The following is a 25,804-nucleotide window of genomic DNA, read 5'->3' on the forward strand; positions in this document are numbered from 1 at the left end:
ATCCACAGTGTGTCCACACAGTCATTTAAAAGTCTGTGTGAAGCTTCTATTCAGCTTCATCAGTCTGAGTTAGTCATATCAAGTGGATATCTGACACATTTACAGTCTTTTTAGCATCAAATTCTCCTCTTTGTGTTTCCCTGTTGAGCTGCTGTGGAAATAAAGTAACAAAAAGAGGAACTTTGGCACTAAAAAGACTGTAACGTTGAAAGATATCTACTTGATTTGACTCATTTGGATGCTGAAGCTTCATATTAGCTTCAGATAAACTTTGAAATACATTTTTGCACAGAAGGAGGACTGTGGATTTCGTCCTCCATCACTTCCATTGTAAGGTCATTATGAAGGGATCTTCTAATGGTAAGTATGAACAGGAGGAATGATTACAGCAAGAAAAACAGCTTTAATGTTCATCTGGGCTCCTGACTGTTGGTTTAAAACACACTTGAAAAATTGTGAACTCATCCTTTAAAAATACTGGAACATAATGTTTTATATTGTATTTAGGTTTTGAAGGCAGTTTGAGTTGAGAAACATAAGTCACATAAATCACTCATTCTAACAACACAAGAGTTTTATGTTCATATGATTATATTATATTAACAATCTGTTTCAGATGGTTTTATAGCATTAACATAAATGTTAGCTACTCCAACATGCTAACATCACCTGACCTTTATGTAACATCAACCACGTTGTGTTTTTAGGTAGTTTAGAGTATTCCTTTCACACCTGACACAGAATAAGAAGGAATATTTACGTTTTTTTTCTATGTGACAAAAACATAAAGATAACTCTCTTGTTTACAAATCAAAATGTAACTTTTTTAAAAAAAGACAGCTAACAGAAGTGACGGACTTCATGTCTGGGGATCGTAATCAACATGGCATCACTCCACTCATCAACATCCCAGCATGCAAAGCGGAGCTGTTTAGCTCAAACTCGCAGCCTTGCAGACGTGAAAAGAAGAATCTGAAGAATCACAGAACATCAATGTTCACATGTTCTTTATGTCTCTCTCTCGGATGGATGGTGTGAGTGAAGAATCTCTTAAAACACTCACATCGTTCTCACATTCTTAAAAGGATTTCTCAATAAAGGTGAAGCAGCGCTCGGAGATCCATTATGACCGTGAAAATGAAAACACTTCATCTCTCTTCATCTCTGAACAAAAGGTTCACACCTTTTATTCCAAACATGATGAATCAGAGCTCAGAATAATCTGCAGTCAAGGTTTCAGGATGGCTGTGGAACTTAATGTCACATTTTAGAATTTTAGACGTTTTTTTTCTTTGTTGGAAACAAACTTTCAAAAGAAAAATCACATCAGCTCCGTGAAACGACTTCAGAAGGCCCGTTGATAAGATGTTAAACACAGATTGTTACTCTGTCGCTGCTGTTTATGCAGAAAGAATTAAGGAAGAGCTGCATGAGATAATTAACGCCACCAATAATTAACAGACAATTATTCACTTTGCCCTCAGGGATCATTAAAGTTTCATCTTATCTCCAGACTGCAGAGGAGGCTGAACGGACTTAAAGACTCTTTAGATCAGACTGAAGGAGAGATGTGACGACTGTTTTAACTCCAACAGATGTGATCACATAAAGATTGACACGTCTTTCGATTCTACAAACTAATAAGCAGTAAAAGTCAAACAATATTTCATATATAATAATATATTTCAGTATATAACAAAATATAACGCTGATCGAATCATTTCATGTTTTAACGACTTCCAGGTTCAGAGGCTGACTGTAGAGGCATTGTGGGAAATGCAGTCTTTGATCTGTTTACGTTGTTCCTGTATTTCATTTGACTGATTTTAAATATATAAAGATGGAAACAGCAGCAGTTTAACGCTGAAAATACAATAAAACAAAATGTTTTGTTCTGCAGTCGTCAGACTGAAGCTTTATGTTGGAAACATCTCCAGAGATCATGTGTGTGTTCAGGTATCAGCTGTGTGTGTGTTACCTGTATCAAGTGTATGTTACCTGTAATAGGTGTGTGTGTGTTACCTGTATCAAGTGTGTGTGTGTCACTTGTATCAGATGTGTGTTACCTGTAATAGGTGTGTGTGTGTTACCTGTATCAGGTGTGTGTTACCTGTAATAGGTGTGTGTGTGTGTGTGTGTTACCTGTATCAGGTGTGTGTTACCTGTAATAGGTGTGTGTTACCTGTAATAGGTGTGTGTGTGTGTGTTACCTGTATCAGGTATGTGTTACCTGTAATAGGTGTGTGTGTGTTACCTGTATCAGGTGTGTGTTACCTGTAATAGGTGTGTGTGTGTGTGTTACCTGTATCAGGTGTGTGTGTGTTACCTGTATCAGGTGTGTGTTACCTGTAATAGGTGTGTGTGTGTGTGTGTTACCTGTAATAGGTGTGTGTGTGTTACCTGTATCAGGTATGTGTTACCTGTAATAGGTGTGTGTGTGTGTGTTACCTGTATCAGGTGTGTGTGTTACCTGTATTAGGTGTGTGTGTGTTACCTGTGTCAGGTGTGTGTGTGTCACCTGTATCAGGTGTGTGTGTTACCTGTTATAGGTGTGTGTGTGTGTTACCTGTATTAGGTGAGTGTGTTACCTGTATCAGGTGTGTATTACCTGTAATAGGTGTGTGTGTGTGTTACCTGTATCAGGTGTGTATTACCTGTAATAGATGTGTGTGTGTGTTACCTGTATCAGGTGTGTGTTACCTGTAATAGGTGTGTGTGTGTGTGTTACCTGTAATAGGTGTGTGTGTGTTACCTGTATCAGGTATGTGTTACCTGTAATAGGTGTGTGTGTGTGTGTTACCTGTATCAGGTGTGTGTGTTACCTGTATTAGGTGTGTGTGTGTTACCTGTGTCAGGTGTGTGTGTGTCACCTGTATCAGGTGTGTGTGTTACCTGTTATAGGTGTGTGTGTGTGTTACCTGTATTAGGTGGGTGTGTTACCTGTGTCAGGTGTGTGTGTGTGTTACCTGTATTAGGTGTGTGTGTGTCACCTGTATCAGGTGTGTGTGTTACCTGTGTCAGGTGTGTGTGTCACCTGTATCAGGTGTGTGTGTTACCTGTGTCAGGTGTGTGTGTCACCTGTATCAGGTGCGTGTGTGTTACCTGTATCAGGTGTGTATGTGCGTTACCTGTATCAGGTGTGTGTCTTACCTGTATTAGGTGGGTGTGTTACCTGTTATAGGTGTGTGTGTGTGTGTTACCTGTATCAGGTGTGTGTGTGTTACCTGTATTAGGTGTGTGTGTGTTACCTGTATCAGGTGTGTGTGTTACCTGTATCAGGTGTGTGTGTTACCTGTATTAGGTGTGTGTGTGTTACCTGTATCAGGTGTGTGTGTTAACTGTGTCAGGTGTGTGTGTGTTACCTGTATCAGGTGTGTGTGTGTGTTACCTGTATCAGGTGTGCGTGTTCAGGCATCAGGTGTGTGTGTTCAGGTATCCACACAGCTGGAGGGTAGAAGACCAGAGGGGGTGTGGCCTGGTATGCTGCCCCAGACCAGCTGGCCAACCACAGCCAGTGGGGGGCAGGTTCACTGTTGATGGACAACCAGGGCATTGCAGTGGTGGTTACCATGCCAACAGGCTGGTGACCTTTAAACCTCGAGACTGGCAACATCATGATGACATCACCACCTGACATACAGACGGACAGACCAATCAGGACTGAGCAGAAGCAGTTTGATGGCATTTATTCAGACTGTTACCCACTGAAAACACGACACTGAACCATGTTTTCTCTCTGAAACATTAAACTTTAAGAGACTTTAAAAATAAAGCACAGCAGAAAATTCAAGATGAAAGAAACATGAAGAAATGATGAAAGAAGAAGTCAGGAAAGAAAAAAATGTAAAAATACGATAAAAAGCCGGCAGACATTTGGAAGACAGAAATAAATTCTATTAAAAATACAGTTTTACACACTGAGCTGAACTGACTTGTCATTATGGGTAAAAAATTCAACTCCTTAAACCCTGAAAGACTCAGATCTGATCATTCTTTACAATAAACACAGAAGAACAACATCTCCTGTCTGTCTTTTTATGTTTCTGCCTGTTTCCTCCGTTTGGTCTGTGGAAGTAAAACATCACAACTACAGCAGCCCCATATTAATACTACATCAGTACCTCATCAATACTTTATTTCTGCTTCATCAATACTGTATCAAAACACAACACTAACACATAAACGCTGCATCAATAAGTAATTAATTCAAAATCAATACCTTATAAATCCTGCATCGTGACTTTATCACTACCAACACCTCCTGCATCAATACTTCATCAATACTGCATCAATACTTCATCAATACTGCATCAATACTTCATCAATACTGCATCAATACTTCATCAGGACTATATCAATACTTCAGACTCACCAGGCTTCTGCTGTTGAAGAAGAACAAGTTATTCAGCTAAAGTTTCAGGCCAATGAGGCCTTTGAGTTTCACATCCACCACCTCCGACCAACCAGCTGCACTGAAGACACATCACACCTGCGACTGACGAATTGCACCTCACTGGTTCTACTGGTTGCACTGGTTGTACTGGTTCCACTGGTTCTACTGGTTCTATTAGTTCCACTGATTCTACTGATTCTACTGTTTCCACTGGTCCTATTGCTGGTTTTTGACATAGTTCAGCCATCTTGACTGAATAATCTGTTCTCTAAAATGAGAACATTGTAGAACCAACAACACGTTCTGTTCTCAGGCAGGACGCTGAACGCTGCACCGCAGTCCGTCTGCAGCAGCTCAGAGCACCAACAACACGGGTCGAAGCTGCTCTTTATCAGCAGCTGTTCAGGCTCTCCTGATGTTTTCAGTTTGTCTCAGTTTGTGTTTGAAACAGCTGTCAGCAGGTGTTTCAGTCTGTTCTGTCTAATATTACACTTGTGGTTGTTTCAGCATTAACTGTAATTATTAAGCCAAATCTGGACAAGAACCTTTAGAATTTAAACCAAATGTATCATTTGTATTTCAGAGTCGAACATTTCTGCACTTCTATCCAGTAATAATCTTTGTGACCAAAACTGTCACCATGTTGACCAATTATCTTTTGGTTGTCATGGACACAGATCTTTTCTTCTATACTGAGTGAAGCCTTCGGTTTCTTATTGTATTTTAATCTCAGCTTCAGTTTCAGTCGTCAGACACATCTGGTGTACCTCAGAGTTCCCCTCTAGGTCCTTTTACTTTCTGTGTATATCTGTTTTCACAGGATGGTTTTATCTGTAAACATAATGTCCAATAATAAACTGATAATGCACGGATAAACATGCCAACATAAATTCATTTTTTATTATTGATCTGGTGAACCCACAAGACTTTTCAAACCTGTTTGATGTCTTTTAACATTTTACTGTCAACCTCAGATTTAACATGTTCCTCAGCCTCTCAGCTGAGCCTCAGAAATCCACAACAGTTCCAATTTAAATTTGTTTGTTTGTTTCATTTCCATTTTGAACACACAGCCTGTCTAATGTGAAGAAGTGCTGCCGTGCATGTCGTAACGTCCCTGGGTTGATTCCAGAGTAAAGATGGAATACCTCAGTAATTACTAACAAAGAAGAAGACACGGCATGCTGAGAATATAAAGAGTGGTGTTTGTTTTCTGATGTCAATCAATCAACATGAAACATATCACAATTGATCCATGGCACTCTTACAGTCCAAACAGAAGAAAACAATCAATAAATCACAGAAATCAATTATAAATAATAGATAACAAATGATGAAATACACACATGTAGCTACAGTATAATAACTAATACTCATAGTAATACCTGTACTTGTAGTGCAGCTGTCAGTGTCAGTCCTGCTGCTGATGCAGTGTGTGCAGCTCGGTAAAATATAACGGGTTATTAACGGGTTGAATCCCAGTATGTGTCACCTACCAGCGGAGCGTCCCCGGCTTCTGTCCCGGTAAACTGCGCGTCAAACCGGCGGGACCGCCGACTCTCTCCGGTCCGGTCACGTCCTGTATGTCGGCTCCCTCCACCGGCTGCAGCTCTCAGGTCCTCACGGAGGTCTGCAGATCATCCTCACATCCGGTACAGGTGAAAGTATAAGCACACCGGGACTGACGAGAAGCAACAGTGACTTTAAAAAATACCGACAGACAGGCGGAGAGACTCCCGGTTCACACAGACACACACCGCGCGTGTCACGCAGCGGCGGACGATGCGACGTCTGTAGGTAGAAAAATACCGAAGTCCGCGTGCAGCAGAGCGCGTTCCGGTCACGGAGTCTCTCTCTCTCTTCCCTTCCCCTCTCTCTCTCTCTCTCCCTGGTACAAACCGATTAAAGCTCCGGTAAATGGAGCCGCTCTCAGATCAAAGAGCCGCCTCCCCTTTCAATGTGTGTGTGTGTGTGTGTGTGTGTGTGTGTGTGTGTGTGAGAGAGAGAGAGAGAGAGAGTGTGCGTGTGTGTGTGTGTGTGTGTGTGTGTGTGTGTGTGTGTGTGTGTGTGTGTGTGAGGTCTACATGTGTAGAAGGAGCTGTCCAGCAGTGGAGGTGCTGACATGTGGAGGACTGATAAATTTGTCGGTTCTGTAGCTCTAATATAATGGTCAATTCATTATTATTATTATTATTATTATTATTATTGTTGTTGTTGTTGTTAATATTATTTTGTTGTTAGTTAGTAGTAATAATAGTTGGAAAAGTAATCAGATTACTTTCTGGTCTAACATGATAAAACGGGATTGAACTCAGGAACAGTAACTGACAGACACGCCTACTTCGCACTGATTGGTCAGGTGTGTCCAGGTGTATAAATGGGTGGGGCAAAATTATAAATCTTCCCGGAGACACATTGAACATTATCACACCTGTGCCATTCATTATGTCGTCATGACAACAGCACAAAGACACACAGTGACATGCAGACACACACACACACACACGCACACACACACACACACACACACACACACACACACACACACACACAGACTCAGTTCTATTAGTCAGCTGGTTAGTTGTGAGTTAGTTCAGCCAGCCTGTGTGAACATTCACAACAGACAGAAACGAGATGAACTACATGACGTTTAAATTAGTTTTTATTTGATAACAATTTATCTGCACATGAACCTCTGAACGTCACATGACCTCTGACCCTGACTGTCTTGTGATTGAACAGTTTGACATGAGACGGAAACACGACAGCGATCAAACTGTCATTATGATAATACTACAGCACTGTGTGTGTGTGTGTGTATGTGTGTGCGCACGTTTTTTAATGTGTGTGTTTGTTTTATCTGATATCGGTAATTGTTTCTGAGATGTGAAGCTCTGTTATAATCTCTGTACACACACACACACACACACACACAGTCACTCTCTCTCTCTCTCACACACACACACACATACACACACACACGCACACAGCTAATATTGACAGGATGGATTGTGTGTTCAGAGGAAGATTAACTGTTCACACATCGACCTTTCAGACGAACATAAAAGTCTTCGAAGTTACATCACTGTTTTATTGTGTATATGCAGTCTTTAATGGTCGATAGTGTATAAATGTGTATATAGTGTAAACACAGTCAGATGTGTAGCTCTCTATAGAACGTACTTCAGTGTTTCTACAGGAACGACTCATAGAAATGCAGCAGGAAAGTTTTCAATGGGCTTCATTTCTGACAGTACATCTTTTCTTGTCATAAAGTAAATAGAAAATACAGAATTTTATAATACTGTGATACAGTATTATTACAGTAAATGAGAATATTGCTGTAAAAAAAAAGTACCATAAATTATCTTATAGAGTGAAAACTGACTATGTACAAAAAAAGATCTGACAAACAAAAAAGCACCTGACTCCATCCTGTTCTCATCAACATCACACCTAATGTTGTCTCTTGTGAAACACTTTTGGCATACTGGATCCAAGCCTGATAAGCAGATTGCTGTCAGTATGAATACATGCCAGTGTTTGAACATAAACTAAAGAGTTTTGAATAGATAGATAGACAGACAATTAACAATCTTACACCAAACATAAATAGAACACATACACAAGAGAAATTAATTATAAAATATGAGAGAACAAAAACAAAATGGCAGTAATATAAGTACATTACACAGAGATAAAACAGACACATTATGAAAAATAGGAGCATTCATTATATAAAACATCTTCCAGCAGAATCTTAAAATGTTCTAGGGATAAACATTTGTCTAATTTATTCCACCTTTGAGGAGCATAACAGGTGAATGCAGTTTTTCCCATAAAATATCCAGGTAACGGCATCCCATATTTCTAAGTCTTGAAAGTGATGATAAATAAAATGGTAGCTTATTTAGGATGACTTTATAAATAATAACAAGACAGTGTTGTTCCCATTGAGTGGTAAGTGATGGCTACCCTAACTTCTCATACAGTGATGGGTTCTAAAACTGTTTCCTGTAATAAATCTAAGAGTACTGTGATACACAGCATCACAGGTCAGTGACATGGGTGTTAATTACATAGTCAAGCACTGATAAAAATATTGCCTGTACAATCTGCAACTTACTTCTAAAAGAGAGGCACTGCTTATTTCTATAAAAGAAACCTATTACAATTGAGCCCATCTTTGATTGCAGCAATTGTAGATAGATTTGGATTTTCAAACAGGTGACCGGAAGAAATAAAATGACTATTAAAAATATCTTTTTTTCTGAGACAAGGACAGGATCTAGAGGAAGGTGCTTGGGCAGAGAATAAGCATGACCATAATTTAGTGACTTAATTGTTTTCCAAAATTTTGCTGGATTACCACTACAATCAAACAACGTATCAACAAAATAACTTGACTTAGCATTTCTAATTGCCCTGACACATTTGTTTCTCAACTGTCTGAAGAACTTCCAATCCTTAGAGGACTTTGAGCCTCATGCTTTTGCCCATGCTACATCCATTAACCTTAACATCTCTGAACCAAGGATTCAATCTATTTATTTTTACCCTTTCCAAAAGAGAGCATGCTTATTTGCTAAGGAGTTAAAACATCTGTGAAATGGCTTAGGGCTAATTCAGGGTCAGGAATAGGACATAACCTTGTGATATCACTGGGAAATAAATCATGAAGAAAAGCCTGCTCAACAAAATGTTTAAAGTCCCTCTTTCTTTTTTTTGTCTGGAATCTCTAACGCAGAAAATTGGACAATGATCACTTAAGTCTAGTGCAAACACACCACTGGCTGTGAATTTATGCTGTTTGTTCGTTAGGATTATATCTGTCAGGGTCAACTTTTCTGGCAGAGAAGGTAAAGAAATGAGCTGAGTTAAATTCTAATTCAATACAATGATTTCAAGGTTGAGGTCACCCATGAGCAAAACTTTAGATTCCTCAGATATAAAATTTACCAATTTATCCAGCACTTTGATGGGCAGACAGGGGGTAATAGGCCCTGATTACCACCATATTATTATTAGGATTTAGAGAGACATTTAATGCTAGCAGTTCAAATTCTTTTGGCAGAGACACAGAGCGCAACACAGAGACAGCGAGAGTTTCTCACAATAATAACAAGCCCTCCACCCCTTTGGTTCGGTCCACCCTTATGTATTGTAGCCATCAAGTGCAATGACATCGTCCTTAATTTCATCAGTCAACTAAGTTTCTGTTAGTATTAAAATATCTTGATTGGTTTATTGGACCCAGATTCTGATGGAGTCCATATTTGGTACCAAGCCTCTCACATTCATATGGATTAATCCAAGACCTCTGTGATTTCAGAAATCAAGAGGAGTATTAACTAAAACTTGATTAGGGGCAGACACACAGCTGATGTGAAATAGGTTGCAAGTATTAGCTCCCCGCTGAAGCCTCTGGGATGATACAGTCTGTTCTTGCAGATGACTGGGATTGTAGAGGCAGGAGATGACCGACAGGAGGAGCACTCAGCAGTTACTGTAGGTGGTGGGGATGGCAGCCTGGAGCTGTCCATGTTGCAGCTGGACTTAGTGGCATTTATATTGCAGAAGGAGTTCACAAGTCCAAAACTATTTGTTGACCTATTACAAAAAGAAGTGTCAGGAATAGGGGACCTTATAGGGTTGATAGAGGGTCCTGGCTCCACATGAGCAATGGAAGAGAAGCATGAGGAACCCAAGAGGACTGGTGCTTGGACCCCAGGGACGTCAATAGTGGTGGAACTGGTCAGAGTGAGTGGACGTCATTGGGAGTGTTAGCGGAGCACTGCAGTGGGTGACAGAGAATGAAGAACCAGTTATTGCAGAGTTTGTTCTGACATTCCTAATGATGGAGTCACCTATGACCAGAGTGACATTATGAAGTGAGGATGTAAATATGTATAAACTGTTCTGCAGATCCACAGAGTTTTGTTGGTTGTTTGTGTTTGAGTGAGAAAAGTATTCAGGGCATTTGAGGGCTGTAGTCACTGAATGCAGTTTGATCCATAATTGTTGCTGTTTTGTTGACTGTGTGAAGGCCTTGTTGGCCTCCTTGTGTCTAAGTGAACACCCATAGTGTCCATAATCACCTGGATAACAGTAAACTACTGCCATCAGTCCTTGATATTTCATCTGCCTCCTGGACCGTAAACCATAACTAAAGACCAGAGCCTCATTTGCAAAAGGCATCTTAAGGCTAAGATGATTGTAAATACATCTTACAACCCTTCTCCTAGAAATGATCGCAGATTAATAAGTGACTGCTGAACACTTGCAGGAGGCTGAGAGCATCTTCAGAAGCCACAGGAGGAACCACAAGCTAACCACAGCTAAGTTTTCATTGTTTTTGAACATTTTTAAGTCTACATTTTTTTAATGAACACTGATGATGCTGATGTTTAAATTAGAAAGCAAAACCAAACCAACACACACAAATTAATTAAACAATTCATCTGACAGTTTATGTCGTCATCGCCCTCCCCCCCCCCCATCTCTCTTCATATGAATGTAGATTGTCTCATGATTACATACAGCAAATCTAATACAGAAATAATGACAGAGTGATACATAAAATCACTCAAATCTACCCACATCAGAAAAAGCCCCGGTCCTGACTGTGTTAGTGGTGCCAGCTGACTGTTCCCGTTGCATAAAAAAGTTTGTCAAAGAGTTGAACAACTTAAGACCAGTTGCTCTCATGTCTCAGCTGATTAAATGTTTTGAGAAAATCATCAAATCTCTTATCATTAACAAATTGCCATAGCGGACCCAATGCAGTTCACACATAGGAGCAATGGCAGGGTGGACGATGCTACACTCACTTTACTTAACCTCCTTTACAGCCATCTCGAACAAGGGAAAACTCTTGCTTGCCTCCTAATCGTCGACTTCTTCACTTTTAATACCACACAGCCCCATATCATGGCAGAGAAGGTCATATCCCATTTCACCTTAGACCTCTCTTTGGTGGGATGGATATTGGACTTTTTGACAAACAGACCCCAGAGAGTGAGAGGTAACAGAGTCCTGTCCAATAAGTGGCTTTCCTCCACTGGTTCTCCTCAGGGCCGTATTTTATTCCCCTTACTGTACATACTGTATACTGACAGTTGTAGGAGCCTGTATGAGAATAGGCATATGATCAAATACACCAATCATTCCTTTGTTGTCAGTTTGCTTTACAACGATGAGTCTGTGCACAGGAAGGTTTTAAATGACTTTATTGACTGGTGTAAAGCTTCTCACCTCAAGATCAACACAAGTAAAACGAAGGACATGCTGACTGATTTTAGAAAAAACCCACCCACTCCATCTCAGACTGTCATAGCAGACAACACAGTTGAGATTGTTAGTACCTACAAATACCTGGACACAATCATTGAAGACAAACTGTGATGGGAGGATAACACAAACACCATCCGCTCCAGAGCACAACAAAGACTGTTTTTACTGAGGAAACTAAACTCTGTTGATGTGGACAAAAAGGTTGTGACTCTGTTTTATACATCTTTTATTGAATCAATTTTAACTTTTGTCCTGATCTACTGGTTTGGGAATCTTAAGGTGAGAAGTTAGACAAAGCTACAGAGACTGGTGAACAACTGCTTTAAGATCACAGGGGTGTCCCAGCTCAGTCTCTGCGCTCTGTACAAAAAGGCCACCTCCATCCTGGCCGACCCATCCCACCCCTGGTACCAGCAGTTCCACCTGCTGCCCTCTGGGTGGAGGTATATAGTCCGTAGGCTGAGAAGCTACAGAGCTCCAGGCTCCTTCAGTCCTGAGGCAATTTCTGCCACTAATCATGAACTATAGTCCACCTTTCATTGTTGCACTTTTTACTCATTGTACTTCGTAAACTTGATGTTTATTACTTGTTGTTTGTAGTGTTTTGTTGTTGCTGTCTGTAAAGTATATTTCTTGTTACTTGTTGTTGATATTGTTTTTTTGTTTTTGTATACACAGAATGGTTCTCCCATGTTTTTATGCTGCACCAGGATATAGATTTATTGAATTGAACTGAATTGAATTGAACTGAATTGAATATTCATGAAACTCGTAGGAACCGCTACTGCTTCATTTTAATTTTAACATGATCTTCAGTCGATCTTTGTCTGCCTCCAGCAGGAGCTTAATCAATCGAAATTTACTTTCTCAAACCAGTTTTAGCCAGGAACATGAATTATAAAGACAGTAGACTGTTAACTGCATATTGCACACATACTGAGCAATTCCAAGGAAAAAAACATTTCTTTGTGTCATTTACAACATTTATATTTTATGATGTGTGTATTTTCAATATATATCATGTCTTACAGACAGTTAAATATGCAAAGTTACTTTAAAATGTATTCAGCAACATCTTCATCATCACAGACAGCTGATGTTATGAAACTCTCAATGGCGTGAATGTGCACACGCTCTTAAGTTCTGCTTTGGGAAAAATGTGTGAGCGTTCATAGAAACACTCATAGAAAAGCAGTGGTGGAAAGTACATGGAGTACATTTACTCAAGTGAATTTTGATGCTACTTTATACTTCCACTCCACTACATTTCAGAGGGAAATATTGTACTTTCTACTCCACTACATTTATTTGACAGCTTTACCCAGTGGTTTCCAACCTTTTTGTCTTTTGACGTCTTACAAAAAGCAGTGTGTAGTCGGGGTCACATTTCACATGTCTATGAGTTGTTAACAGCTCCACCAAATAGTGATTTTTCCCTCTAAACTTCTCACATGCTTTCATTTAAATAAATGTTCAAATGATCCAATATTTCAGCAAAAATCAAAGATTAGAGAAAAAGTCCAAAAACTGAAAACAGATTTGTGTATCAGAACTTTGTTTTTTCTTCTTTCCTCTCCCATTAATCATCTCACCACCCCTCAGATTTATCTGCTGACCCTTTGGAGGGGCCCGACCCCTAGGTTGGGAACCACTGGACTAAACTAGCTAACTGTATATAAAGTAGTGTAAACTAGCTCCACCTCCAGCAGCTACAACAGTAACATGCTGCTCTAACACTGATGCTTCACTATTAATAATCTAATGATGTCATATATAATAATATATCAGTCAGAGGGACCAAACCACTACTTTTACTGCAATACTTTAACTACATCAAGCTCATAATACTTATGTACTTTTACTGCAATACTTTAACTACATCAAGCTCATAATACTTATGTAATTTTACTGTAGTAGGATTTTTCATGCAGGACTTTTACTTGTAATGGGGAATTTTTACATTGATGTGATCTGAGTACTTCTTCCACCGGTGTCGAAAACACTCTTGAATTCTAAGATCGATCATTTTTGGGAAACAAGGCCCAGTTTCTCTTCTCATGTTTGTCCAAAACACTTGAAAACAGGTGGAAAGCTGCTTGTGTGTTTGTGATGCAGGTAGAGCTCATTGAGAGTGAAGACAACACGAAGCAGGTTCTCAGTAATCCCCTCGTGTAGAGTATAAATCAAGCTTAATACCTGAACACCTTTCAACAAAACAACGGTTTGTATTGAACTTCAGCTCTCTCACTCTGACACTCTGAGTCTTTGGAGTAAAAGGAAAGTACTTGTAGTGACAACATCCAGAACCAGCAGGTAGGTGGGATCAGTATAAAAACCTCAGAAACAGGTGAAAACACGAGACAAGTCTCCACAAATTAAAACTCTGTCTTACTGAAGCTTAATGACTGGCAGGACTTCAGAGGATTCCTGAATAAATTTCGCATGGCTGCCAGCCTAGTGGAGCTTTACCCCTGATTCAGTTAATTCATATTACCAGCGGATATCAGAGAACATTTAACACATGTTTTATGTATAACTGCTAATCCCTGGTGGAGGTGTAAATGAGACAAGTCTGCAAGGGTTTTACATTCATAAAGGATTCCACTACAGCCAAAAACCCTGAGTGTATTAAAATATGAAGCCAAACGTCATTTTAGAACTACTTTATTTATTTTTACATTGCATTATATCACTATATAATATAATAAAACTGTGCTTAGATGTTGTTATTGTTACACTATATGCTTTATCATAGTATTCTCTTTGATATGTGTTACATATACGTTATAGGCAAGGCAAGGCAAGATTATTTATATAGCACATTTCAGCAACAAGGCAATTCAAAGTACTTTACATAAAACATTAAACGCATCGAGACAAAGTACAAAATAAACTCACCATAAAAGGACATTTAAATACAGTTTAAAAAGTCATTAAATAGCTAAGAGAATAGAAAACAAAAAGAAGCTAAAATAAAATAAGGCAGATATAAATTATGAGAATTAGTTACAGTGTAGTGTAAGAAATGAATAATTATTTGATTTAACAAAATGCAAACAGAAAAGTCTTTAGCTGTGATTTAAAAGAACTGAGAGTTGCAGCAGTATGATTCAAGTTTATGATTCAGTTTAGTACTGAGTGTCAGAAAGTCCCAACCAGTTTTCCAGTCTGTCTAGTAATATGTTGTGGTCGACCGTGTTAAATGCGGCACTGAGATCCAGTAATACTAATACTGTAATTCTGCCGCTGTCAGTGTTTAAGTGTATGTCACTGAAGACCTTAACAAGAGCAGTCTCAGTGCTGCGGTGTGGTCGAAATCCTGACTGGAAGACATCAAAATGGTTGTTTAGTGCCACAAAGTTGTTCAGCTGTTGAAAAACAGCTTTTTCAATGATTTTACTTGAAAATGTGAGGTTTGATATGGGCCCATAGTTGCTCATTAGTGATGTGTTTTCAGGGCCTGTGGGAAGACACCTGAGAGAAGAGATGTGGTGACAATCTGTAGAAGATCTGAGGCCATGCAGTTTGAAACAGTTTTGAATAAGCCTGTAGGCAGAATATCAAGGCAGCCGGAGGAGGATTTCAGTTTGTTTGTATAATGTTCTCCAGGTTTTTATGGTTGATTGGATGGAATTGTGTCATACTACTTGGATTGATTTTAAGTGGACACAGGGACAACACATATCCTGCACCTGATATGGAGGCACTGACTGCTTGTCTAATTTTCTGAATTTTGTCAGTGAAGAAGGAAGCAAATTCATTGCAGGCCTTGGTGGATAGAAGTTCAGGGGCTACTGACACAGGAGGGTTTGTTAGCCTGTCAACAGCAGCAAATAAGGCACGTGCATTATTATTGTTTTTGGCAATGATGTCAGAGCAGAAGGACTGCCTTGCATTTCTCAGTTCCAAATTATAAATGCAAAGTCTTTCTTTATAGATGTCATAATGAACCTGGAGATTTGTTTTTCACCACCTGCGTTCAGCTTTTTGACTCTCTCTTTTTTTCCATTCTGACCAGCATGGCATTTCTCCATGGAGATCTCCTCTTACCAGAGACAACCTTCACCTTAGTGGGTGCAATGGCATCGATAACATTTGTAATTTTAGAACTGAAATTATCTACAAGCTCATTGACTGTGACCCAAGAGAGGGCAGGTGTGGAAGAGAGAGCCTGAATAAATATTTCACTGGTGTTTTCAATGATATACTGTTTTGTGATTACCTCTGTTTGAACGTTTGTGTGCACATAGCACTCTCAAAGAAAACACAGCAACATCAGTCGCCACAACCTTAGAAATGTTCAGACCCTTAGAGATGATTAAGTCCAGAGTGTGCCCCTTGTTGTGTGTGAGCTCTGTCACATGCTGGACCAGTCCATAGTTACCAAGAACACAACGCAGTTCTTTAGTGCCACTGTCCTGAGGGACTCGATAAGAACACACTAGGTTGTTGGGGAGGTTTTTTGCTAGTTCTCCCTTTCACAGCTGTCCACAGCTGTGTCCTACTAAGAACAGGAGTTGAAGACGCGCTCCGCCTGGATGATAATGCAGGCCAGCCAGTCGCATCACAAATCTCAGGGCGCTGGGCTCTGCCCGTTATTCGTCCTGTCATTTTCCTAGGAAAAGATTTACTCTTAGGCTTTGCACCAAGAGAGTTCCAGGGAGGACTACCACTTTTAGATTTATTACCCAGTACACAGCCCTCCTGTTTCTTGGTAGTCTTGTTGGTGCTAATTAGCCATGTGTTAGCATGCGCTTGTCTATGGTAAAGTGGTATCATTCCCACAAAGTCCATTCACTCCCACGTTCACTTCTAACTGATGTCCACTGAGTCTGGATTTGATCTCATGGTCTTCTCAAATAATTTTGCTTTTGGTTTGACATACTTGCAATGTTGATTTCTGGTTGACATTGTGGGTGTATGTGATGTGCTATTGTGGGTAGCTTTGTATTTTGTATTTTGTATAATGTGTTCTGTGGTTTTTGCTTTGTACCGTTTGTTGTTGTGCTGTTGTATGTTTTGATTGTGGGGGACTACAGATGTAAATTAGCTTTGAGCTAATTCTGGTGCAGTGCATCATTTATGTTAAAAACTGTATACTGTCCCGATAAATAGATACAATACAATTTTGGTTTCCAGCACTGCAACCTTCTGTGGAAGTTTGTGGTAGTCGTCAGTGGAGGAGGGAGGCATCTTGCTGCCAATTAGCTTTAGCTAAGTACCACATTTCCAGTCACTGCAGTACAGGCTTGTGCTGAGGAGGTTGTAAAAATGTTCAAATATGGCAATAGCCTATTATATCCACAAAGAATTACAGTCCCAGTGATTTATTAGTATCCTGGAGCTGCTGCTCGTAGTTCCTCACAGAAGAAAAACAAGAATATCATAAATGCAAGCAGAGGCGAGAGCAAACGGCAAAGCGTCTGCACTGTAAGAAAGCAACGTTTTCTTACAGTGCATTATTAAAGCACAGGTTCACAGTTTTGTGTCTTAAAACAGCAGTCAGGTGTCTGTATGAACAGTGAAAGAGGTTTTCCTTGCTGTAATCATTCTTCCTGTTCATAATGGCCAAAATCCGCAATGTGTCCACACAGTCATTTTGTGCAAAAATGCATGTAAAATTGATGTGGCGCTTCTATTCAGCTTCAGCAGTCTGAGTTAGTCATATCAAGTGGATATCTGACATATTTACAGTCTTTTTAGCATCAAATTCCCTCTTTGTGTTTCCTCGGACATTGTTTCCCTGTTGAGCTGCAGGTGGAAGTATAGTAACAAAAAGAGGAACTTTGGCACGAAAAAGTCAAGTCAGTTTTATTTACATAGATCAATATCACAAATAAGAGGCATGCTTCAAGGGGCTTTACAACAACATACATCACCCTCTATCCTCTTCATAGGGGCTTGTGAGAGAAGAATACAAATGGATGGATTGTGCATTGAGACAGGACTGCTTCCACCCACATACCAGCGTCAATCTCAGCCATGAACTGACGTTTGGAGTCTGAGAGAATCGGTATGGAGGAGTGGTTGAAATGTCTTCCTGCTCTGACTGAGGAGGGCTAGTAAAGGTGCAGTGAGAGAACTGTGAGTCGAATAAAACGTCTGTAAAAGTTCATGTTGGCCATTGATGACTCAGAATCCAGATGAGTGGATTCAAAAACAGGACTCACACGCAGATTATATGAATTCATTACTTTTATTAATTGTAATTCTGTTGGTTTTGTCTTGAGTTTTTAGGAGAAGTCTTTGTGTCAGTGTTCAGATTCAGAAGTCATGAAACAGGCATGAAACAAGACGGTCGGCACACTGAGGCTACATGAATCACAGTTTTTATGCAAAAGTGACATGTGTCCAAAGCAGGAGTTTCAGCTTATTCCTGCAAATACCTCCATCCACATTAAAATGCCAAAATGGGTAATACTCCTCCTAAAGGGTGCTTTTGCGGAGGACAGATGAGTAAGTCAGTCACAGAAAACCAGCAAAGAAGAAACGGTATATTGTTTCTGTAGCAGCTTCCTGATATTTACTTTATTGCAGCAGATTCCAACAGTTTGAGCAGAGAAAGGTAGTAGATGATAGATATGACAGAGTTTCTACAAAACTCTGCACAAACAAAATTAACACATTTACACTACACAACACAATTTACTCAGATTTGGGGAAAAACTCCATTATAGTCAGAACGGACGCCGAAATGGAGAGAACGAATTTGGCTGGCTGAGTGTGGACAAAGTCTGAGGGGCAAGTGTGCAGGTGAGTGTGAGTCAGGTGACAGGAGCCGGGCGTCTATGGGATTAAATTTGTGTCATAATAATTAAACAAAATCTCCCAAGAATCAAACAAAAAGAATTTAATTGAAAGTGATAAAAAATAAATTGAAACAACAACAACAAAAAAACCTCAAAGGCAAAACTTCAATGAAACTAAAAGTGTGAAACATTTGATAACCGTATTACAGAATCCCTGAAAGGCAACGAAGAACAAAAAAATGTCTTGAGATCCAATTTCTAAGTCTGATCTTAATTCTTTTCTCTCTTGTGTTCAATAGTTAAGGACAAGTGAAAAAAAAAGGTTTTGCCAGGATCATTTTTCTAAGTTTTTTTTTTCATGTGTGAAAGTAGCAGGTGAAAACATTTTTTTTCTGTTGTTCTCTGTTGTAATACTCATTTTGGCCACAAGACGGCAAAGTTTTTTGTTTTTTTTCTTCATCATCTGTGAAAGTAGCAGGTGAAAAAATGTATTTAGTGTTTGTTGTTGTAATACTCATTTCAGCCACAAGGGGCCACAAGTGCACCACTACCCCATTTTCTAAATAGGACTGAAAGTATTCATGTTTTTTTCCAGGTGAGTTTTAATAGCTCCATACCCTCTAAACACAAGCTACATATATTGTGTATTAGCAAGTTAGCTATACTGCCGTTAGCTGTTAACGGCTAACAGCTGTTAGCATGCTAGCTAGCGGGCTAACAAGTATTACAAAAAACCCTTTTTCACCTGCTACTTTCACAGACGATGAAGAGAAAAACAACAACTTTGCCGTCTTGTGGCCTAAATGAGTATTACAACAGAGAACAACAGACCTGCAACTTTCACACATGAAAAACAAACAAAAAAAAACTTAGAAAAATGATCCTGGCAAAAAAAAAAATTCCACCTATTTTCACAGGTGAAAAAAAAACATGATCCGGGCAAAACCTTTTTTTTTCACTTGTCCTTAACTCTTGAGAAAAGAATTAAGATCAGACTTGGAAATCGGATCTCCATTTTTAGTCTTTCAGGGCTTCCGTACCATATTCTCAGTTCTCTGAGGTCCCTTCTTTCAGTTTTGCTGCCGAATTTTTCTCATAATCTTTATCTTCTGCCTGCTGCTGGATGTAACAGAATTTTAAGCTTCTTGATTGGCTATTTCTTACTGAAATGTACCATGGGAGTTGTAGTTAAATTAAATTCCTGAATACCCAAGATGTAAACTTTTCTGTGACTTCCTGTATATTCTGACTGGACTGCAGCTTTTTGTCACTTCCTGCTGCTGCATCCTGATCTCGTTCACTTTCCAGGTGCAGTTCATCTCAAACGAGCCTGATGACGTATCCGCCATATGAGCCTGTTTTCCACATTAAGTATCGCAGATATTTAACAAATAAACGACTGTGTTAAGTAGGTAGTTTGGACTTTTTCTCTGATCGGTTGTTTAGTGATTATTGAACAGTTTGTGTTCCTGTCTGACTGTCAGAAACAGTTCAAACAGAATGTTTCATAAAGAAAGTCTGAAATCGTTAAGAATCTTTTATATTCTCATCTTTCTTCTCTGTGTGGCAGTTTGTCATCGTTTTAAATGACTGCTGGACACACACACACACACACACACACACACACACACACACACACACACACACACACACACACACACACAGTCAGTAACACACACACACACACACACACACACACACTCTCAGTGCTAGTGAGGGGTGAAATTGAGTTGTTTCAGTCTGCAGACTGAAGAGAACAGAGGAGAGGCAGAGCTGTCCCCCCCCCCCCCCCCCCCCCTCCCCCTGTTGTCATGTTGTGATGATGAAAGCTGTTTAATGGGCTGCAGTCGGCATGACAACACAAGGCACGCCCATTAACCCCCCCCGCCCGCACGCCTGTCAGCCTGCTGTGATTGGTTAAACTGTTTCCTAAAACACAATTATCCTCCTCTCCTCATCTTTCTCTCCTCACCCTTCTTCTCCCCTTCTCATCTTCCTCTCCTCCTCCTCCTCTAATCTTCCTCTCCTCATCTTCCTGTCTTCCTCTTCCTGTCGTCCTCCTCTTCTCAACTTCCTCTCCTCCCCTCTTCTCATCTTCCTCTCCTCATCTTCCTGTCTTCCTCTTCATCTCCTCCTCTTCCTCCTCTCATCCTCTTCTCATCTTTCTCTCCTCCTCATCCTCTCGTCCGCTCCTCATCTTCTTGTCCTCCCCTTTCTGTTCTTCTCCTCTTCTCTTCCTCTTCTCATCTTCCTATCCCTGCCTCTTCTCCTCCTCTGTCATCCTCCTCTTCATCTCCTCCTCTTCCTCCTCCTCCTTCTCCTCCTCCCCTTCTCATCTTCCTCTTCTCCTCCTCTCTCATCCTCTCCTCATCTTCCTGTCTTCCTCTTCATCTCCTCCTCTTCCTCCTCTCATCCTCTTCTAATCTTCCTCTCCTCCTCATCCTCTCCTCATCTCCATCTCCTCCTCTTCATCTCCCCCTCTTCCTCCTCTCTTCCTCTCCTCCTCTTCCTCCTCCTCCTCTTCTCCTTTCCTTCTCTCTATGCAGTTGTATCATCACCATGGAAACACATCAGCAGCATTCTACAGTGTCAACAGTCGTTACCATGGTGATTAATGCAAATGTGTGTATATGTATTTTTTCTATCTCAACATGTAAAAAGGTTTCAGGACTGAAAGAACTCAGCTCGTGTGTTTTTTCCTGCTGCAGTGACACTGAGTGTTTGTTTGTTTGTTTGTTTGTTTGCTGATCACAGAACAAACACGTATTTAGTCGCAGCGGATCCACGTCTCTCATCATAACTGTAATAAAACTGTTTAATCATGTAAATGAACGTTTACTCGCAGCATCGCTCTGAATCCGCGCCCTAATAGCTTTACTGTTACCATAGCAACCAGGAAGTACACCATAGGAAAACAAATGTGATTTTTTTTAAGTGATGAACAGAAAATGATTGACTTTCATTTTTATATTTTATGATCTATAAACTAAACTAAAATGTTAACTTATATATTCGGAGTTTGTTGTTGTTTTAGCTTCTAAACATGATTTCTGCTGTTTGTGTTTTATTTTATCAACCTTTTTAAAGTGTTTTTCAGTTTTTTGTTGATGTGATTTGACTCTTTTTCCTTTGGACTCGTCTCTGTCTCTAATCATTTAAACATTTTAATCTAAAAATACTCATAATGATGAATCCAGATGAGATAAATGCAGATGAAGAGCTCAGCCTCCGTGTGGAAGTAAAACAGAGTTCTTTGGGCCACAGTTTCATCCGTTAATGAGCTTGATGCTTCGTTAAGCTTTTCGGCCCTCGTTAACCAATCAGCCGTGGAGCAGAGCGGCCGAAATTAGAGTCTTTGCTAAAATTTTCTGCTCTCTAAAAAAAAAAAAACATATTAACAAGTTATTCAGCCCTCAAGAACGATTCTCCATCAAACCAGAAAGGAATCAGCCAGTGAGGTGAAATGATTACTCAGAACAGTTTGTCTTGTATAAAACAGACCACACAGAGGTTTTATATTTAGAACAAACACATCTTTTAATGGTATATTTTCTCCCGTGATCTCAACTTTCTCAATACAGAGGAAGTTTACAACAGTCAGGTGTCCATATGAGGAATGAAAGAGGTTTTCCTCGCTGTAATCATATAATCAATATTATTATTACCGTCAGTGGCAAAAACAAGCACTTTTTTAGTGAATGTACATTGACTGGGTGCTTTGCCCCAAAGGGTTACATTGCAGCTCATTACGCAGCTTGTAAAAGAAAACTGAATAACAGGTTATCATTTGATGTATTTCTTCAATATATCATACATGTTTCAGACAGTGTTTAGGTTCAGTTTAGTGTTAGTTTGTGTGTGTCGTGTCTATTCAAAACTTCTTTGCTGTGTAAGATGAGGCAGTTGTGTGTCTAACAGTTAAGTTTATTCTGTTATACCTTTACCTGAGCCAGTGATAAGATAAACTGTAGTTATGTAGATGTTTATGTGTAAAACTGATCAGCTTTAGAGGATAGTGTGGTTTGTCCTTAATTTAATATGGTAGTGATGTTATTTTGTGATGCTACTTGGTGCTTATGTACTGTCATATATGGTCGTGAAGAAAGTCTGTTCCTAGGTTAGCTGAACTTTTGACTCATGTTTCTATCTGAGGGTTGCTGACCTGTAAGGTTAGTAAACAGATGTCTTAAATTCTGTACGAGCAGTATTTAAGGGACTGGTTAACCTTTCAGACAAAGAAAAGATAGCTAGGTGGTATCTTTGTCTCCAGAACTATGATGCATTATACTTCTGATTGTATTATTTGATTACATTATTTCATAACCTGACAATGCTCTCTTTGTGTGTTTATTGAGTGATCAGCAATTTCCCATTACAAGCTGCAGTGCTGTCACTCAGTACTGGACAAGTTTCAATAAATGTCTCCATTAGTCACTTAGAGGTCCAGGTTGAAAAATACTGAAGTTTCCCTTTAATGTGTTATGGATTGATGAATCCAGAATGTGTCTCACCTTTTAAGGCATATATGTAAATCACCTCCCCGCTGTAGTAGAGACCATTTCAATCCCACAGAAACACACACTTGAAACCGTCCATCAGACAGGATTCAATAGAAGTGATACTGGAAGGACGAATGTGTAACATGATCATACCTTCAGGCTTCTGTAGCGACAAAAATCTGAGGGAGAATACAAACAGTATTACAAGTACTGCACGTATGAGTACAGTGTGCAGTACATGTGTGACAGACAGACGGACAGGAAGTAACCGAGGGCTCTGTTATAACAAGAAACACGCTCTCTCTGCTGTCTCACAATTATAACATGTTTTCAGGCGACACACACAAACATCTCTGTAATATAATGAACTGAGGCGACATACACCGATCACAAACAGGCCACACTGTCATTATAGTGTGGTCTCAGGCAACCCCCCCCCCCCCCCCCCCCACACACACACACACACACACAACAGCCTGTTTCCAGACATCTTAGTGATGATGAGATAAAATGCTGAATTATTTAAATTAGAAAACGAGGCGATCAGTAGACTGACAGGTTCTCGCTCAGACTTGCTCAGTACGATTCCTGGCGGCGGTATTGTGTGTGTTCAGGGTGGGAAGACGGTGAGGGATCACAGCCAGCAGAGGTGAACCTTCTAGATGTTCCTCCTCCAGGTGAAGCCGACAGGCAAACAGAAGCAGGTGGAGACGTCATGTGACGTCGTCTTAAATTTCTAGATGTGCTTTGTGGGTTCATGTCCGCGCTGTTAAGAGCATCTTAACGTCAGCTGTCTGTGGTGATGAATATGATGCTGAACAGATGTAAAAGTAACTTTACATATTTAACTGTTTTTAAGCTGCTATATAATGAAAATATTCAGTGTAAATTCAGTTTTCAGTATGAACATAAAGTCTCATGTGCATTAAACAGTCTACAGTTGTTTAAAGGTTATAAAAAGCACTTAGAAGAGTCCAACGCTTACACAGCACAATAGTATCCAACCAGCAACAAGAGGAGCAGTAAGAAGCGTTTACTAGAGTCCAGTCCTCAGAACATTTAGCCATATTCAAGCTAAATGAAGCAGCGGAGCTTCCTTTAAGTTTCATGAATATGTGTCATAGATCTGCTGCGTGTAAACACGAGACAAACATAAACACCGTCAATAGAAAGAAAAGAGAAAATACAGAAATGGAAAATGAACCCACGTGAAAAGTTTCAGCCACAAGAGATGGAAATATGATGAAGACGAGGAAGAGTAGGATGACAACACAAAGTGTCGGGTTAATTGTTTAATTAATTTTTGCGTGTTGGTTAAGTTTTACTTTCTAATTTAAACATCAGCATCAAACACCAGTGAACAAGGAACATCAGTATTTATGAAAACAGTAAAGACTTAAAACAAAGAAAACTTTTTGGTTCCTTAAGATGCTCTGAAATTTTTGTAAGTGTTCAGGAGTTGTTTGTTAATCTAAGAGTCTCCAGTTACGATTCTTTTGGGAAACACTTCTTAAGCTTAAGAGGGTTCATGAGATGGATTTTACATTATCTTAGTCTGAAGACGTTTTTGGGAAACGAGGCCCTGGTGTGTCTGTAGCCTCCACAGGATGTCAGTGCAGATAGAGGCAGGTAGAGGGGGAGGGGGCGGGGGGGATGATACAGGAAGGGAGTATAAAAGTAATGAAACATCCAACACAACCTGTCAGCAAACATATACACTGCGCTTCCTTCTGGTTTCAGTGAGGTTTCTGTCTCCGACGACAAACTGATGTTTATTTCTTTGTTCTTCAGGCTCGGACATCCTGCGTGGACGGCAGCCAGGTGGTCCAACCTCCATTCACTCCTCAGATACAGGATGTGGTGAGGGAGAGAGAGAGAGAGAGAGAATGAATCAGCATCCCCATGGTAACTTCTTGTTGCCATGGTTATACCACATCCAGCTCTCCAGAAACAAAAAGCCAAGTGAGAGCTCAGTGTGTGTTTGTGTGTTTGTGTGTGTTTCTCATTTGAGTCTGTGCGGCCAATCAGTGCTGTTCTTTTCTCAGAGGGAGGAAGTGACATCAGCGCTACCTTATCAGCAGAAAACAGAGACGCTGGCAGCTCTGTTTGTAAACAAATAAACAAAGCAAACAAACAAACATCTGTCTGTCTGTCTGTCTGTCTGTTAGTCACTTAGGAAAAACACGCCTGCTAAAAAACAAAGTCAAACTAATTTTATTTCTGCAACTCAAAAGTCACAAATTTCTCCCCACATGCCAGATATCTTTCTGGTTTCACACTCAGAAAAAATATCTTGACTAAAAGTAGCTCTGCAGTGCTCCAATTAGGAGAAACTCCTAAAAGCAATGTTTGTGTAAGTCCTAACTTTAGGACTCTGCAGTGGTGGAAGAAGTATTCAGATCCTTTACTGCAGTAAAAGCACCAATACAACAATGTGAAAATACTCCATTACAAGTAAAAGTCCTGCATGAAAATCCCTACTGCAGTAAAAGTACATAAGTATTATGAGCTTGATGTAGTTAAAGTATTGCAGTAAAAGTAGTGGTTTGGTCCCTCTGACTGATATATTATTATATATGACATCATTAGATTATTAATAGTGAAGCATCAGTGTTAGAGCAGCATGTTACTGTTGTAGCGGCTGGAGGTGGAGCTAGTTTACACTACTTTATATACAGTTAGCTAGTTTAGCTAGTTTAGTCCAGTGTTTCCCAACCTAGGGGTCGGGCCCCTCCAAAGGGTCAGCAGATAAATCTGAGGGGTGGTGAGATGATTAATGGGAGAGGAAAGAAGAAAAAACAAAGTTCTGATACACAAATCTGTTTTCAGTTTTTGTTCTCACACTCTTAACTTCTGTCTGGAATTTCAAC

General features: G+C 39.9%; 2 protein-coding genes across 3 annotated transcripts in view; one reads left to right on the forward strand and one right to left on the reverse strand.

The window, feature by feature from the left end:
- LOC122971122 (transcription elongation regulator 1-like protein) overlaps positions 1-6,306 on the reverse strand; it is a 39,823-nt gene extending 33,517 nt beyond the window's left edge. For both annotated transcript variants that reach the window (XM_044337640.1, XM_044337639.1), the window contains exons 1-2: positions 5,890-6,306; positions 3,389-3,630 (exon numbers count right to left, since the gene is read on the reverse strand). In XM_044337640.1, the coding sequence (XP_044193575.1) occupies positions 3,389-3,616 (228 nt within the window). In that variant the 5' untranslated portion in view covers positions 3,617-3,630; positions 5,890-6,306. The remainder of the gene's footprint in view (positions 1-3,388; positions 3,631-5,889) is intronic.
- Positions 1-25,804, forward strand: part of LOC122971137 (microfibril-associated glycoprotein 4-like) — a 750,976-nt gene that overhangs the window by 709,830 nt on the left and 15,342 nt on the right. The window lies entirely within an intron of this gene.

The sequence above is a fragment of the Thunnus albacares genome, chromosome 20, assembly GCF_914725855.1.
Source record: "Thunnus albacares chromosome 20, fThuAlb1.1, whole genome shotgun sequence".
Taxonomy (NCBI): Eukaryota; Metazoa; Chordata; class Actinopteri; order Scombriformes; family Scombridae; genus Thunnus; species Thunnus albacares.